Source organism: Antedon mediterranea, chromosome 4 (genome assembly GCF_964355755.1).
Source record: "Antedon mediterranea chromosome 4, ecAntMedi1.1, whole genome shotgun sequence".
Lineage (NCBI taxonomy): Eukaryota > Metazoa > Echinodermata > Crinoidea > Comatulida > Antedonidae > Antedon > Antedon mediterranea.
This window is the reverse complement of record NC_092673.1, coordinates 24700788-24717289: the sequence shown is the minus strand read 5'-3', so window position 1 is coordinate 24717289 and position 16502 is coordinate 24700788. Positions and strand designations below refer to the sequence as shown.

Sequence of the window (16502 nt, the reverse complement as noted above, 5' to 3'; positions counted from 1 at the left end):
TGCTCTCTCTCCGGAATCAGAAATTGCGCCCTCTATATACTAATCCAAAAGGGATATCCCCAGATATCACAATTCAAGTAAATACCCGGCGTAAATGTTGCAAAAAGATGTCGTTAACAAAGTGCTCTTTGTTTTTTAGAATGAATACTAGACTTTCAAGTCTATATAATGTCTCTGTGAATTCGAGAAATGAATTGATTAGACGATATTGTAGCTCCCAAGCATCAGAAAGAAAGTTGCGAATTGGATGTGCATCTGGATTTTGGGGCGATACAGCGACATCTGGTAATAGTAATTAGTATTATAAGAAGTAGGCCTAGCCTAGGCCTTAAATTTAAAACCATGCATAAAAGAGAAATTACCTGAAGGAGGGAGGCAGGGAAGGTGGAGGAGGAAGCCTCTACTATCATCAATGCTTGCGACTAGGCCTAGATATCCGCCTTTTTGTTGTCAGGTGTAGTGGCCATTATACCTATATTAATAATAATAACAACAAGGTTGACTCGCACCCTTTTTTTATAAACTTACTAGGGCCTAGGCCTAGCCTAATAATAATAATAATAATAATAATTTTAACTATATAGGCCTAGGCCCTAGCCTAGGCCTAGTAAAAATAAATAATACATTAACAAGTGTAAATAATAATAATATTGATTATTGGATTGGTGATAATTTAACTGTTTGCACCCATTCAGACTTTTTTGGTGTCATGATGCATGTTTGACCACTTGGTATTGGCGAATTGGTATTGGCTAACTTAACATTGAAGATAGTCTGATAAAAGTGCATTAGAACATCAATAATACTAATCATTGTTTTTATTTTTCAGCTCCACAACTAGTTCACTATGGCAACATTGATTTTCTGGTTTTTGACTACTTATCCGAAATAACAATGTCACTTCTTACAGCTGCAAAACACAAATTTCCGGTAAAAAGTTACTGTTGATCTTTAATGTTGTGTAGCGAACTCAAATTGCGCACTCAAAAATGTTGACCCGTGCTATATGTTTTTGAATAAATAGAATTCAACTTGTTTATGTATGCTATACAGATATCTATAAACATTCATGCAAGTTTCCCAATTTACTGAACTTTCTGAAAACCAAAAACTCTCCCAATTCATTTTACCATTGTATTTTACATTTATAGTAATACATGTATGTGTTTATTATGGTAATAATTATGTGTATGTGGTAATTTTTAATGGAGTAATTCTGTATTCTGTAAGCAAAGGGTGTCTTTTTGTTGTTTTTATATATATAGTATTTTTTATTTAAAGGAACTTGGTTATGCACCAGATTTTATCCAAGCAGTAATGGCACCTCTTCTGGGAGACATAAAGAAGAAAGGAGTGAGGGTAATTAGTAATGCAGGAGGTATCAACCCACACAGTTGTGCTGCTGCTCTAAAAGAGGTTGCAAAGAAGTCTGGTGTAGACCTAAAGGTTGCAGTCGTAACTGGTGATAACATCATATCAAAGGTTTGTTTTTTTGTAATTTCTTATAGGAAAGTTCACAAATATATTATATATTAACTGTCAATAATTAATTAATGATGTGAGAATATAACACTTATTAAGTGTCGGGGAATTTATTTTATGCGCATTGTACTTACTTATGCGAGTATAACTTTTAAAATAAGACATGGTAAAAATAAGAACACTTGGGAGCTTTGCCTGTGTGATCCAGTCATGCACAATTTATGCAATCCAATCATAATTAATTTCTATGTTTATAAAATTGCACGATAGCCAACCTATTTCTTAAATGTGACTAAACCAACCTAAATAACTTCTTTCTCAGAAATCGGATATATTTGAAAGCAGTGTTTGTGACATTGATTCTGGTATAGCTATGCCAAAGTCTCTGGTCAGTATGAATGCCTATCTAGGGTAAGTCTGTAACATGGTGCGACTAAGAACACACATGTGTTTCACCCCTTATGCACGTGTCAATTGTATGAACCACTATACGACCCCCGGGAAAGGTGCGTCATGGGTGCGTCATTTACAAATAATTACTGACGCAGGGGTGCGTCAAAAAACCTAGATGGTACGTCACATCAATGAACAAGGTGTGTCAATGTCCGTCACTTTACCACCCACCATATCATAAACAACATGGTCACAGTGCGTCAAAATGGGTGCGTCATGGTCACCTAAAGGTAAGTCACCTTTTTGACTCACGGGTGCGTCATGGTATTCAAAAGTATGACGCACATCGGACAAATGACGCACCTCTCCCGGGGGTCGTATAGTGGGTCATACAATTGACAAGTGCATTATTCTCCCTGATGCCTAGTTAACGTGGATCACTACATTCCTGAGGTTGATCTTCCAAGGAAAGTCAATCAGGATGTGGTGTCATCCTAAAGCTGTCTACATTATCAAACTAATTTGACATTTTTTTGTCACATAAAGTTTGCTAGTGTAGACAAGGATGTATGAATATGTTAATATTATGTTTTTAAGCTTAATTTTTTTGGGTACTGATTCCTGCAACAAAAATAATTAATACAACTAATGTTTACAATTTTGTAGCGCTTTAAAAAAAAATATGTATTTAATCATTTGGTAATTACACTACAGTGAATAAATGAAATAAAAAATACCCACTTAGTTGGTGCTCTTTGTTGCAATTCTTCAACATATTCTTTCACCAGTGCGACACCAATAGCAAGAGCTTTAGATCTTGGTGCTGATGTGGTCATCACTGGCCGATGTGTGGACAGTGCTGTTGTCTTGGGACCCCTAATGCACACAGTAAGTCTCTTTCAATGGCTGCTTGCAATACTGAACTGCAACGACATTTTATTAAAAAATCTACCAGTGCACATTAGCTAGCCTAGGTAGGCTCAAGGTAAAAATCTAATATCTCTCATCTCTCACACACTGATACTAGGCCCTACATCGATTTCTTAATCCTCTAATCTGCCATATATTATTAATGGAGTAAATTTTGTAATTTTCCCTGCGTATTTATTTATTTATTTTTTATGTGACCATCATCTATTATACTATATACATATATATTGTCCATGTAATGTAGTTTGGATGGGCCACTGATGAGTATAACCTATTGGCTCAAGGCAGCTTAGCAGGCCATTTAGTAGAATGCGGAGCCCAGGTGACTGGTGGTATATTTACTGATTGGCATACTGTTCCAGATTGGTAAGTATGTACAGTTTTAAAACTGTGTACCAAAAAAAGTTCAATGAAAAAGTTATGAAATTAGTTTTTATAATTTAAATGTAATTAATTATATTTTCTAATAAGTGTTGTATGTTTAATTTAATTCAGTGAAGGTATAGAAATAGTATAATATTGTGGTATTGTTACATAAAATTATAGTATAACTTTAATTGATTGAATCCAAATGTATATGAAAATAAACTACACTTATAAAATGGACCTGTAGCCTGGTGGTTAACATGCTTGCCTTCCAATTTCAAGGTCCAAGGTTCAATCTTGACATAGTGCTAGGGTTGTAACTCTTTCAACTCCGCTCCCTCAACCTTAAATGAGACTTATTTTATATGCACGATAAATTATAAAATAATTTAGCCATCCTGTTGGCGAGTTTGTACTGGCTGGATGCATTTGAAAAAAAAATAATAGTAATTACATACAGTATATAAACAATATATTTTGACTTCTCTATAACCCAATTTGTTTGTTTTTGTTTAGGGACAACATTGGTTTCCCAATAGCTGAGTGTTCTTCCGATGGTTCATTTATCATCACCAAACCACCCAAAACAGGCGGACTTGTATCAGTACCTGCAGTTGCAGAGCAACTTGTGTACGAGATTGGTGACCCTAAGAACTACCTCCTACCTGATGTTACGTGTGATTTCAGTCAGGTTAAGTTGACCCAGGTCACTGATGGTGAAAGTGTGGCCGTGACAGGTGCTCTAGGTTCTATACCATCAGATAAATATAAGGTATTCTATGACCATTTTTGTACTTATCTATCGTACCATAGAGATATTATAGTGAACTATAATATCTCTATGATCGTACTGAATTGGATCAACAAAAAAGAAAATGTATGCATATAAAAAATAGGTCAGAATAGTGACCAAGGTCACTTAACTCACTGTACTCTGTCACTGTAACTCAATGAGTCAGTAATAGGATTAATATATATATTCTGACATTTATCTAATTTTAATTTGAAACATCATTTTTTTTAAAGAGAGATGATGTAATAGTATGGAATTGAACTTGTATGTTAATAGGTCAGAGGTCAAAATCATGCTGTCTTGTCCTTAAATTCTATTGAGAATATTTAGGTTAAAAGAGCTGTCAAAATAAATAAAATAATTATCTAAAGCTCTGTTTACACTATAAAACTAGTTTGACAACAAAAGTGTGATGTGCCCAAATATGGTAGTGATATGCCCAAATATGGTAGTGATATGACAGCATAATGTCCATATATGGGCACATCACATTTATTTGTCACATATACAGTGTAGACATTACATTTTACAGGTTAGTGCAACTTATACAGATGGTTACAGGGTAACAGCAGTATGCCCTACCGCAGGAATTAATGCAGCAGAAAAAGGAAGAAGAACAGCAGAAAGCATTCTGAAAAGGTAAATCAAATTGAATGTATTATAAAATAAAAACATCTGACCAAATAACTTTGCTCTCTTGAATTAAAGAATTATGTTGGTTCAATGCCTGTTACATCCTTGAGCTTGAATGTAACCCTAGCCATCAGCACAAGCTTGATGTTCTAGAGGTATGATTGCCAGGCTAGTGATCTAAAGGTCATGGGTTCATATCCCATACAATTACTGTATATATTATCATTTTACAGAGCATAGTTTATAAATTAATACCTTTTTTCTTTAGAGTCAGAAAAATTTTCAAGTTTCTTGGTCTTGAAGATTTCACTCAAACAAATGTACAGGTAAAACTTGACAAATATATATGTTACTTTTATGGGAAAAAGGGTATTCTTAAAGTACTAACATCTACTGTACCAATTAACTTACCACTCCCTGCTACCTCATTATCATCTTTATTTTTAACTATATAAGTGTATGCATGGAGTTCCCATTTCTAAGATGATACACAGGCCTACTGTGAAATAATTTAAATCAATGAAAGGACCCTTAGGGGAGTAGAAAGTTGTGGTATGTGTCGTCCACACCTGTGTACAATTCAGTCTAGTAGGCTGCAAGTCGCAGGTTATTCCCCCCATTTAGATATTGGCCCTCTCAAGTGAGTTAACATGAATCCAGAGATTGTTTACCAAAGTTGCTAGAACCTAGAATAAAAAGAGTTTGAGAAATAACACAAAATTTGTCACATGCACCCTTGAACCTCTTGTTTTTTTTTAATGGCACTTCACCTTGCAGCTGTCGAGTTCTGCATATAAAAAATAAAAATATGAGCATGCTCAGAGTGTCTGAAGACACAATAGCTGCATAGTCATGTGACACCTTTTGAAAATGGAATGTCGCTTAAGCTCTGTCTACACTATCAAACTTTTATGTTATAAGAAAATGTGATGTGCCCATATATGGACATGATGATGTCATATCATTACTATATTTCAGCACATCACACTAGTTTGATAGTCTAGACAGAGCTTAATACCATAACTACACAGAGTTTGAAATTGATAAACTCAACTCAACTTTTTCTTGTTGATAATATTATGTTTTGTTCTTGTGCAGATGATTGGCGCTGAAGAGTCATATGGTCCTCATAGTAACTCGCCAAATCCCAGAGAGATTGTCATCTGGATGGCAGCTCAACACTCACAAAAGAAAGCCTTAGAGATCCTGTCAAGAGAGATCGCACCAGCTGGAACTGGAATGTGTAAATAATATTAATACCATCATTATATACAGTTGTGAAGTAGAAGATCATAAATGTATCTTTTTTCATTATTAATTTAAAATAATAAATTTAAAGCACAATAAAAATAATAATCATGATTCTTTACTTTACTTTACAGGCCCCGGTTTGACTGGTATTGTCGGAGGAAGGCCAAGAGTGTAAGTTGCAATGTTCACGCCGTTAGTCAGGGGGTATTCAAGGGTGCAAACTAGCAGGGAAAGGGATGAATAGCAAATAGGCCTACCTAGCAGCAGACCTTCCAACTAGGAAGAATGAAATATCGGGAGGTTTTTTGAAAACATTTCCAAAATATGTAGAGGGCGGTATTTTTCTAACCGAAAATTACATCAAACTATAGAGGGCACAATTAAAAAGATATTTAACAGCAAAAGTTATGAATGGCAAATAGACCTAACTAGCAAACCTCCCAAATAGACCTAACTAGCAAACCTCCCAAATAGACCTAACTAGCAAACCTCCCAAATAGACCTAACAAGCAAACCTCCCAAATAGACTTAACTAGCAAACCTCCCAAATAGACCTAACTAGCAAACCTCCCAAATAGACCTAACTAGCAAACCTCCCAAATAGACCTAACTAGCAAACCTCCCAAATAGACTTAACTAGCAAACCTCCCAAATAGACCTAACTAGCAAACCTCCCAAATAGACCTAACTAGCAAACCTCCCAAATAGACCTAACTAGCAAACCTCCCAAATAGACCTAACTAGCAAACCTCCCAAATAGACCTAACTAGCAAACCTCCCAAATAGACCTAACTAGCAAACCTCCCAAATAGACCTAACTAGCAAACCTCCCAAATAGACCTAACTAGCAAACCTCCCAAATAGACCTAACTAGCAAACCTCCCAAATAGACCTAACTAGCAAACCTCCCAAATAGACCTAACTAGCAAACCTCCCAAATAGACCTAACTAGCAAACCTCCCAAATAGACCTAACTAGCAAACCTCCCAAATAGACTTAACTAGCAAACCTCCCAAATAGACCTAACTAGCAAACCTCCCAAATAGACCTAACTAGCAAACCTCCCAAATAGACCTAACTAGCAAACCTCCCAAATAGACTTAACTAGCAAACCTCCCAAATAGACCTAACTAGCAAACCTCCCAAATAGACCTAACTAGCAAACCTCCCAAATAGACCTAACTAGCAAACCTCCCAAATAGACTTAACTAGCAAACCTCCCAAATAGACCTAACTAGCAAACCTCCCAAATAGACCTAACTAGCAAACCTCCCAAATAGACCTAACTAGCAAACCTCCCAAATAGACCTAACTAGCAAACCTCCCAAATAGACCTAACTAGCAAACCTCCCAAATAGACCTAACTAGCAAACCTCCCAAATAGACCTAACTAGCAAACCTCCCAAATAGACCTAACTAGCAAACCTCCCAAATAGACCTAACTAGCAAACCTCCCAAATAGACCTAACTAGCAAACCTCCCAAATAGACCTAACTAGCAAACCTCCCAAATAGACCTAACTAGCAAACCTCCCAAATAGACCTAACTAGCAAACCTCCCAAATAGACCTAACTAGCAAACCTCCCAAATAGACTTAACTAGCAAACCTCCCAAATAGACCTAACTAGCAAACCTCCCAAATAGACCTAACTAGCAAACCTCCCAAATAGACCTAACTAGCAAACCTCCCAAATAGACTTAACTAGCAAACCTCCCAAATAGACCTAACTAGCAAACCTCCCAAATAGACCTAACTAGCAAACCTCCCAAATAGACCTAACTAGCAAACCTCCCAAATAGACCTAACTAGCAAACCTCCCAAATAGACCTAACTAGCAAACCTCCCAAATAGACCTAACTAGCAAACCTCCCAAATAGACCTAACTAGCAAACCTCCCAAATAGACTTAACTAGCAAACCTCCCAAATAGACCTAACTAGCAAACCTCCCAAATAGACCTAACTAGCAAACCTCTCAAATAGACCTAACTAGCAAACCTCCCAAATAGACCTAACTAGCAAACCTCCCAAATAGACCTAACTAGCAAACCTCCCAAATAGACCTAACTAGAAAACCTCCCAAATAGACCTAACTAGCAAACCTCCCAAATAGACCTAACTAGCAAACCTCCCAAATAGACCTAACTAGCAAACCTCCCAACTAGGAAAAATAAGCTTTTTTGAAGGTCCAAACTATAAAAGACGATATTTTGAAAATTAAAACTAACTATAAAGGGCACTATTAAAAAGATAATAGTAAACATGCGTATCTATATCATAACATCATTATAACATCTTAAGGTGATTATATATATTATTGATGTATTTTTAATGTTATGTATTGAGATGCCAAATAAATGAAAAAAAAAAATATATAGACTGATACACCATAGAGATCTCTATGGATACACTCAGACATGGAATTATACTCAGACATGGAATTATACTCGGTTTTAGAGTAAATAAACTTATGACACCTACCTGACTGTCTTTATTTCAGCTCACCTGTGCTCAAGTTATTTTCATTCCTTTATCCCAAAGAAAATGTTACGGTAGGTTTTTCAATTTTATATATAATATTGTCTAACATGCTGAAATTGATGATTCTGAAAAGACCGATATCACCTCAGGAAATAAAGTTGAATAAATAAATACGATTGTTACCATAAAAAAATTCATAATTCATATTTTCTATCTGGCAACTATGTGGTACTGAGTTTGTTGAGCACTGTATCATCGATTTCATGAAAATCTGACATTTGGACGCAACGCAAGTCGTAAGCATAAGCAAGCGAGTTGACCAATGAATAGTGACAGTAGAATAATCCATCGCTCATGAAACATGGTGTCCAAGCGTACTATATTATCTTTAATTATTCAATGGCACTAATTTTTAACCCTAAAATAGGTTAATGTTGAAGTAGATGATCACAAAGAAACCGTGGAGATTCAACAGCCTAGAACAACATCAAGTAGTAATTCAACCCCAGAAACTCCTACAGAAAGTAAATGTGAAACAGGGACATTTAGTTATACACTAGGCCAACTAGCCTATGCAAGAAGTGGGGACAAGGGAGACAGTGCAAATATAGGTAAACATTCTGACTATTACTACTGTACTACAATCCATCCGATTGAATCCAACACCCACAAAAACATTTCACAGTATTCAAGAAATGTTATTATTTTGCTTGGCATAATTAAGACAATAAAACAACAAAGAAAAATCGAGAGAAAAATACATCAAATTGCAAAAGGAAATGTTAAAATACTATTTATAGGCCTATGTTAAACTCATTCATTTACAATATTTTCTTAAGTAAACATGTTTTATGCTAGAGAAGCCAATTTGTTTTATAAAAGTTGCCTTATCATTTAAATATGGGTAGCATATACTGAATTTAATATGGATACACCCATTTATAAAGAAACACTCAAGTTTCTAAATAATCATGATAGTTTTCCAATATTTTGAATGATCCCCCTTCTCCTGTTAAGGGTGCAACTTCTCGATTGCAACATCCAATAGTGCATAAATTTAGTATGAGGTTCTACTACAGTAGGTCCCTTTTTTGGCGAAAAACTGTGCAGTTATTGTTACATTTTCAACCTGTTATGCACAATGAAATTTTAAAGTGCCTGTCCCTGTATTTTTAAATAGCATCCTCTATGTTTGGATTATTTGTAATATTAGCGCCCTCTATGGCGTCAAACTTTCTGAAGAACCAAAACACTTCACCATGATTGACATACCTCTGTAGAAGATTTAATTATTCCTTATCAACCAATGTTATGTTCATCTTGTCCGTCTTTAGTTACAATCATTTAAAATTTGTAGGCCTGTACTGAATTTCAGCCTAAGGTCGGAAATATAGTTAAGCCAGAAGGCTAAGGTCAATTAGCTTAAAGATCAGATTTTACAATTATCATAATTGCAATCATACTTGGATTGTAACTACGTAATATAAACTTAATTGTTCAGATGTTTTGCCCTAATCTTATGTAATTAGCTCTCTGACGCTACTTAATACTAATTATCTACACATAAACTACCAACCAATAAAATATGATTGGTAAGTTGTGCGAATCTACTTCAAACATGGTACTTAAAAAAGACTTTACAAACCTTTAAATCTGAACTAAACCCTAAGCTCTGTCTACACTATCAAACTAGTTTGACAAAAAAGATGTAATGTGCCCAAATATGTTAGTGATATTCCCAAATATGGCAGTGATATGAAATCAGCATGTCTATATTTGGACACATCACATTTTTTTGTCACATAAAGTTTGATAGTGTAGACAGAACTTTATTCATATTAGCATTCTTTGTCCAAGTGGATTCTTTCTTTATTTTCTTTCTTTATTTTCTTTCTTTTGTCCAAATGGATTATTGTGACAATGTCATGGAGTAGTAAAACCAAAGTGCCTAATTTCAAATGGATTGAACTTTGATTTGTCTTGGTAATATAATATAACACAGTATAACATTCAAGATCTATTTTTAGTAGAAACCTTGTGTGTTTATAACGCTGTGTCGTTTCAAATAGATTTCATTGCAGACTGTCTCTAAAGCGTGGTTCCCACTAGCGACGCAACGCAAGGACGTAACGCAACGCAAGTGAATTGACCAATCACAAGCGATAGCTTATTCGCTTGTGATTGCTAACTGTCTATAACTTCGTTTGTCATTGGTTGAAACGCTTGCGTTGCGTTTACGTCCTTGCGTTACGTTCTAGTGGGAACCAAGCTTAAGGTGAGAAAAACTACGTCCTTGAGAATCTAGTATTTGTAATAAACCGTTTTCATCTGCTCATTCACAGGTGTTATCGCCCGTGATCCGGCTTTTGTCCCTTACCTGCGTGAGGCACTCACAGAAGATGCAGTAAAAAAGTACTTTGAACATATTCTTGAATCTGATATTGACAACCAAGTTCAAAGGTTAGATAAAGCTCTGTCTACACTATCAAAGTATATGTGACGAAAAAGTGTGATGTGCCCAAATATGGTAGCAATATGCCCAAATATGATAGTGATATGACGACATCATGTCCATATATGGGCACATCACTTTTTTTTTGTTACATAAAGTAGACAGAGATTTACGTTGTGATTTATTATTATTTTTTATTAACAATTTCAGCTTTATTTCTTTTTGTTTGTTTATGTTTGACAATATTCATCCTCAATTGAGATTAGAATTCAGATTAGGCCTTCTATGGTCATTAGGCACCTACAGCGAAGCCACTACAATTCAAATTTTCAAAATACGGCTGCATCATAATTGCTTTTTGTCAATAGTTTCTGTGACTCTAATTGTAACCCCCATGGGTTACTATTAGAGTAGTGGGTTATTATCATAGATAGACTTATAAGGTGGGTTACTATTAGAAGTGGGTTACTATTTACAGTATTGCAGAGGAGTGACTTGAACCTGTGCAGCTGATAATTGGCTGTGGTTTACAGTGCTAAAATCACTCAGCCTTTTGACTCGAAAGACTGTACTTACTGTACTATAAAGTAGTCAAGTTTAAACTTTACTTTTTCAAGCTGAATGAATAGCAGGTGTCCAAAATCAAGTTGTTGTTTTTTAATTTAAGGTCATTATCTAACCAGGCTAATTATTCCCAATCTAAACAAGGACAAGGCAATCTTTAAGGAAGACCTTTGTAATTACATCACTTGTGAAATTATTATTTTGCTTTCTAGTAATAATCCACTTAACCTTCTTATGATTTCTGTTTTCTGTGAAATACATTGCTGATTAATTCATGTTATGATGGTGTCCAATAGGTCAAAGGTTGATTCTGCTGACATACTCATGTTACAAGAGTGTCTAAAAATTTATATAAGAATAAGCAATTCGTGATTTTTGTATTGGAAACTTGTAGTGCTTTTAACAAACAAACAAACAAAACAAACAAACAAAAACAAAAGCTGAGAAATTATTCTTTGCTTATTCCTATTTTTTATAATCTTAAGTCTTAACGACCCATTGAGTTATTCCAATTTTATTAACACTTATGTAAATAATTTTAAAATACTGCATATATTGCAAAAAATCTTGAAATTTATCAAATAGATCCCTCTCTTTATTTGATAATTATCGTTTTCTAGATTTGAGCTTCCTGGTATCCATGGATTCAATTTCTTGCTAAAGGGCGCCCTTGGTGGTGGCGGTGTTGCATCACTACGAAGTGATCCACAGGTTAGTCAACTTTCAAGTTCAAGACTTGGTTATTTTTGTTTTTTGTGTCATTGAGAAATAAATCTGTTTGGAAATAACCCTGAGATCATAAAGGTCATTCACAATTATTTTCAATCATTCATATATCAATCATTAATCATTGGTGACTGGCCGCCAAGGATAAAGAGTGAAAAAATTACGTAATTTAGTCATTTGAAATGTTTTAGTCAACTTTTAGTAGTAGAACATGTAACCATAGTAAACATGTTATTTACCAATTGGTTTATGGTGTTTCTAAATGTGATACTTTAAAGCTCAAGTACCGGCATGAATTTTAAATATAATATTTGATAGTCTTTTTTTCACTAATTAGGTAGTTTAACCTAATGTAATCACATGTAAGGTGACTACCTAGCAAGTGAAAAAAAGGTTGTGGGTATATGGTGGATAATTTTTTATTTGTCTAATCATGGAGGTACTTTTTTATACCTCCATGGTCTAATAAAGCTGTTGGGCCTGTGTATGTACATTACACATTCCAAAAATCAATAAAACTGTGTGTGTTTGGTTCATGACTTATTTTATCCAAAGATATATGTACAGTATGTCTGCAAAGTCATTATAATAATACAGTAATTGTTTATTTTATAGGGTAAAGCTCTGGGACAGATGATGTTGGATTTTAAAATTGATGGCATGCCAGATCTACTATCAAGAATGAAGTGAGATCAGATTATGCATATATTAATTTAGATAATAACGTTGAATACAATTTCAAATTTATTATCTCATAACATTTTTGAATTTCAAATGTAATTTGGTTTTAATTTCAATCAAAATCAGTGGAGATTCAAAGAGTGATCAAGTGTATGCTCTGTTATTAAGCGGAGTAGAATGCACATTATCATTCTTTTGTTAAGGTTTGCATGATGAATAAACTACTAGTAAAGTAAAGCTTCTTACTTGGTTGCAAGAAAACTTTGTAGGCACAACACAAGTTGACTAATCATAGCGCAATTGACAATCTGAACTGTCGCTTGTTATTGGTCAACCTGTGTTGTGCATACATAGTTCAGGGTGGATTCAAGGCGGGGCCCAGTCAGCTCGGGTTCGTCTAAATTTTACAAATTAAGTTCTACTTTTAGGCCCTGGGCCCCTCCCCTAAATCCTGGTCCACCACTGTAGTTACATTGTGCCCAAGTAGGAACCAAGCCTAAAGGACCATGTTATGTCAATGCAGTTACTACAGTAACTACATTGTGATTACTCTTTAACCTGATTATTTAGCATGTTATTTTAGGTAATCATACATATTGCAGGGACTGCCTCATAAATTGATAATACTAAAATTAATGTTACTGCAGTAAAAATATGTAGTAAGTGCAGTAGAATAATGTTGACATGGTCCCTAAGATTTGCAGGAAACAAAGGGTGTACCTTTCCAGGAAAAGGAAACATTATAAAATGAATGAAAGAGAAGTATAAGTGTTGTGTAATATATTCTGAATACTATAAATCATGATAAATATGTTGAATATTTGCTATGATATGATTTGTTATCTGATTCAAGATACTTTGTTTTGGAACCATCAACTAGAAATTCATGTGCAATCCAAGGAAAAAGAAGTTACAATACTTTATAAATGAATAAATTACATGGTGATGCATACAGTAGTTTAATATTGTTTATTTAATGTTTACAAACGACTTTTATAGTTGGTCAGATAATGGTATATATTCTATATATATAGTAACAATGCCTATTTTAGTACTGGAATACTAATTATTGCTTTACCGATACTTGTGTTTTGTCAAAGTATATAATATTAACTATTATCCTCTTTCATTGGACTCAGCAGGCAGTTACAACAGGTTGTTGATATCTGTAATGTTATGGCATAATAATATAAGGTATTTAGTACTTGTATGTATTAATCCAAAGAAATCCATGATTGACCACATCTGACTAGACTGCAACAGCTTGTTGATCTACAATAATCATAAACCATGATATGTGTTTTCCTACCTAGGAAGACATCTGATAGACGACATGAAAATAATATCTAGGATTTAGATCCAATATTTGTTATGTGATGTCCCCATATATGGACATGATGTCATATCAGTACCATATTTGAGCATATCACTACCAAACTTGGGCACATCACACTTTTTTGTCAAACAAGTTTGATAGTGTAGACAGAGCTTAACAATATGTGTTTTCCTACCTAGGAAAACATCTGATAGACGACATGAAAATAATATCTAGGATTTAGATCCAATATTTGTTAAAGAAAGCAAATCTCGTGGTCATATATTAATTGATGATTAAAAAGAATAAAGATACTCATGATATTACGAGATAACAGAGCGACATGTATAGGACAGATATGTTAAGTTGTAACTCTGCAGCTCCAATGAAAAGTTAGTGGTGATAATATGGTACCATGTACTGTCAAACGCATTTTTATAATAAGAGAGAGATTGAGAAGATTGCCAAACGCATTTCATCTACTAGTTGCACATCCAGCAAAAACATGAACACGAACGTGAATCTACTTCATGAGTTTCAGTAGTAGAAGATGGCACACAAAATAACTTTGTAGTGGTGTCTTACATTCCCTGTGCCAACAACATGGGGAATGTTTGGAAGAAGTTACACATGACGGATAATTGTTTTAATGTACTAAGCTACTGTTTGTTACTCGTTGATACACGTTGCGAAACGTTTGTTAAACACCTGTTTGTGTTTCTTTTATTGATGCTTTTTTTGCAAGGCCAAACAGTTTATAAACAGCTTCACGAAAGGGTCTATTGAAAGAAATATAAATAATTGGATTTATCATTGAATTTAAGTAACCGAACCAAGTGACCACTAACCATACTTGTTTGTTGATACAATAATTACAAAATGGATCGATAACATTCAGTATGAAAAACGGCAACCATAGAATGATGAAACAACCCATAATAATTGATATAGTTTTGGTTGCTTTTCTCTCGCAGTGACCCAACTGAATGATTGTTCTGTATTTCGTGCGTTCTTTTGCGCATGAAAAGTTACGCTCGAGTTTTGTAATTTCATTTGCTTGTCTCGTAGCCGCTTTGTAAACGTGTATGTATGCGACAGTCATTAAAATACTTGGCAGGTAAAATGCGACTGTTGAACAAATAACAGCGTATGTTTTATTCACCATAAAGACGCAGTGTTTTGGTTGTGCATCAATGTTGACGATCTCGTCTGTAATTCCCAAAGTGTGCCATCCAAGTTGTAAGGGTAGAATTGAAAAAGTAGCTGGTACAATCCAACAACAAATGATTGTTACACAATGCTGACGTTTTCTTAACACCCATTTGCCATAATCTAAAGGCCTGCATATAACCATATATCTATCAAAAGCAATGTAACACAAATGGAATATGCTCGTTGAACAAAACGAAACATCGAGTGAAATCCACACACGGCACATTACGTTACCAAATATCCATTGTTCCTTAATGATATCCACTGCTGATAAAGACATTACGACAATTCCAATACAAATATCCGCAACGCTTAAAGATACTAAAATGGAATTAGGCAATGTTCGAAGAGGTTCGTTTAAGATCAGGATTAAACAGATCAAACAATTTCCAAATATTGTTAAAATTATGATGATCGCCAAGCAGAAAGTTATAATAATTGTCAACAAAAATGATGGTTCGTCGTCTGCTGGGACCGTACTATTCATCTCCTCAAAACATTTGCAAATAAACAGATATTTTTAAAAAGACTAACTATACACACAGATCAAGGCCTCGTGAATATAATTGAAGACTTGATTGAAAGAACCTTTCGAGTAATTATTCTATCTCTAGGGCATCTACTCAGGCTCTATACCGTTTCAAAGATGAGTTCCACATCATAATGTTATCTTCAAACATCGACTTTATAATAATTATATAAAATATACAAACAGATTGCGATTTTAATCAATTCACAATCATGTTTCCTTTTCCTCTGTATAGATAAGTTAGTTTCTGAGAAAACAACGCGTCCTGCAAACAATTAGAAACAACAAATCTAAAACAAACGTTTGAGGTAATATAATACTGACTGAAGCGGATGTTTCCTATTTGAAGTATGTGTTGTAATGTGTGGGGGTAAGTAGGGGAATGGGTTAAGAGGAGGACTGGATCGCTGAATCTTCGGTGATGTCATCAGATTTGTGGATCATCAATTCATATTATGTTACATTTGTTAATGGACTTCCTTGGGTAATTCCTCTTCTGAAGCTCAAATATGACGAATCATGTTCCAATGGGTCCTCTAACCAAAACATTTTAGAAATGTTCTATAGCGTTTGGCAAAAGTAGATTTATAAAACTGTTTATAATAGTGTTTGCGTTGTTTAAAAACAAAAAAGAACATACAGACGCGACACAGTATATTATACGACTAAATTCTTTTATAATACAGTACAATGCA

At 34.6% G+C, this 16502-nt stretch overlaps 2 protein-coding genes across 2 annotated transcripts; one reads left to right on the top strand and one right to left on the bottom strand.

Moving 5' to 3' along the window:
* Positions 1–50: 50 nt before the first annotated feature.
* On the top strand, positions 51–14633 carry LOC140047003 (uncharacterized). Its single transcript, XM_072091801.1, has 16 exons — positions 51–285; positions 830–930; positions 1282–1482; positions 1805–1893; positions 2664–2763; positions 3050–3171; positions 3688–3943; positions 4497–4603; positions 4866–4923; positions 5696–5840; positions 5980–6019; positions 8348–8399; positions 8756–8939; positions 10671–10788; positions 11965–12055; positions 12686–14633. Exons 1-16 carry the CDS (start codon positions 108–110, stop codon positions 12758–12760), a joined length of 1917 nt encoding a protein of 638 aa, XP_071947902.1. The 5' UTR covers positions 51–107; the 3' UTR covers positions 12761–14633.
* On the bottom strand, positions 14633–15558 carry LOC140047724 (5-hydroxytryptamine receptor 4-like). The gene has a single exon (XM_072092758.1). The coding sequence runs from the start codon at positions 15556–15558 to the stop codon at positions 14767–14769; it is 792 nt and encodes a 263-aa protein (XP_071948859.1). The 3' UTR covers positions 14633–14766.
* Positions 15559–16502: the final 944 nt, after the last annotated feature.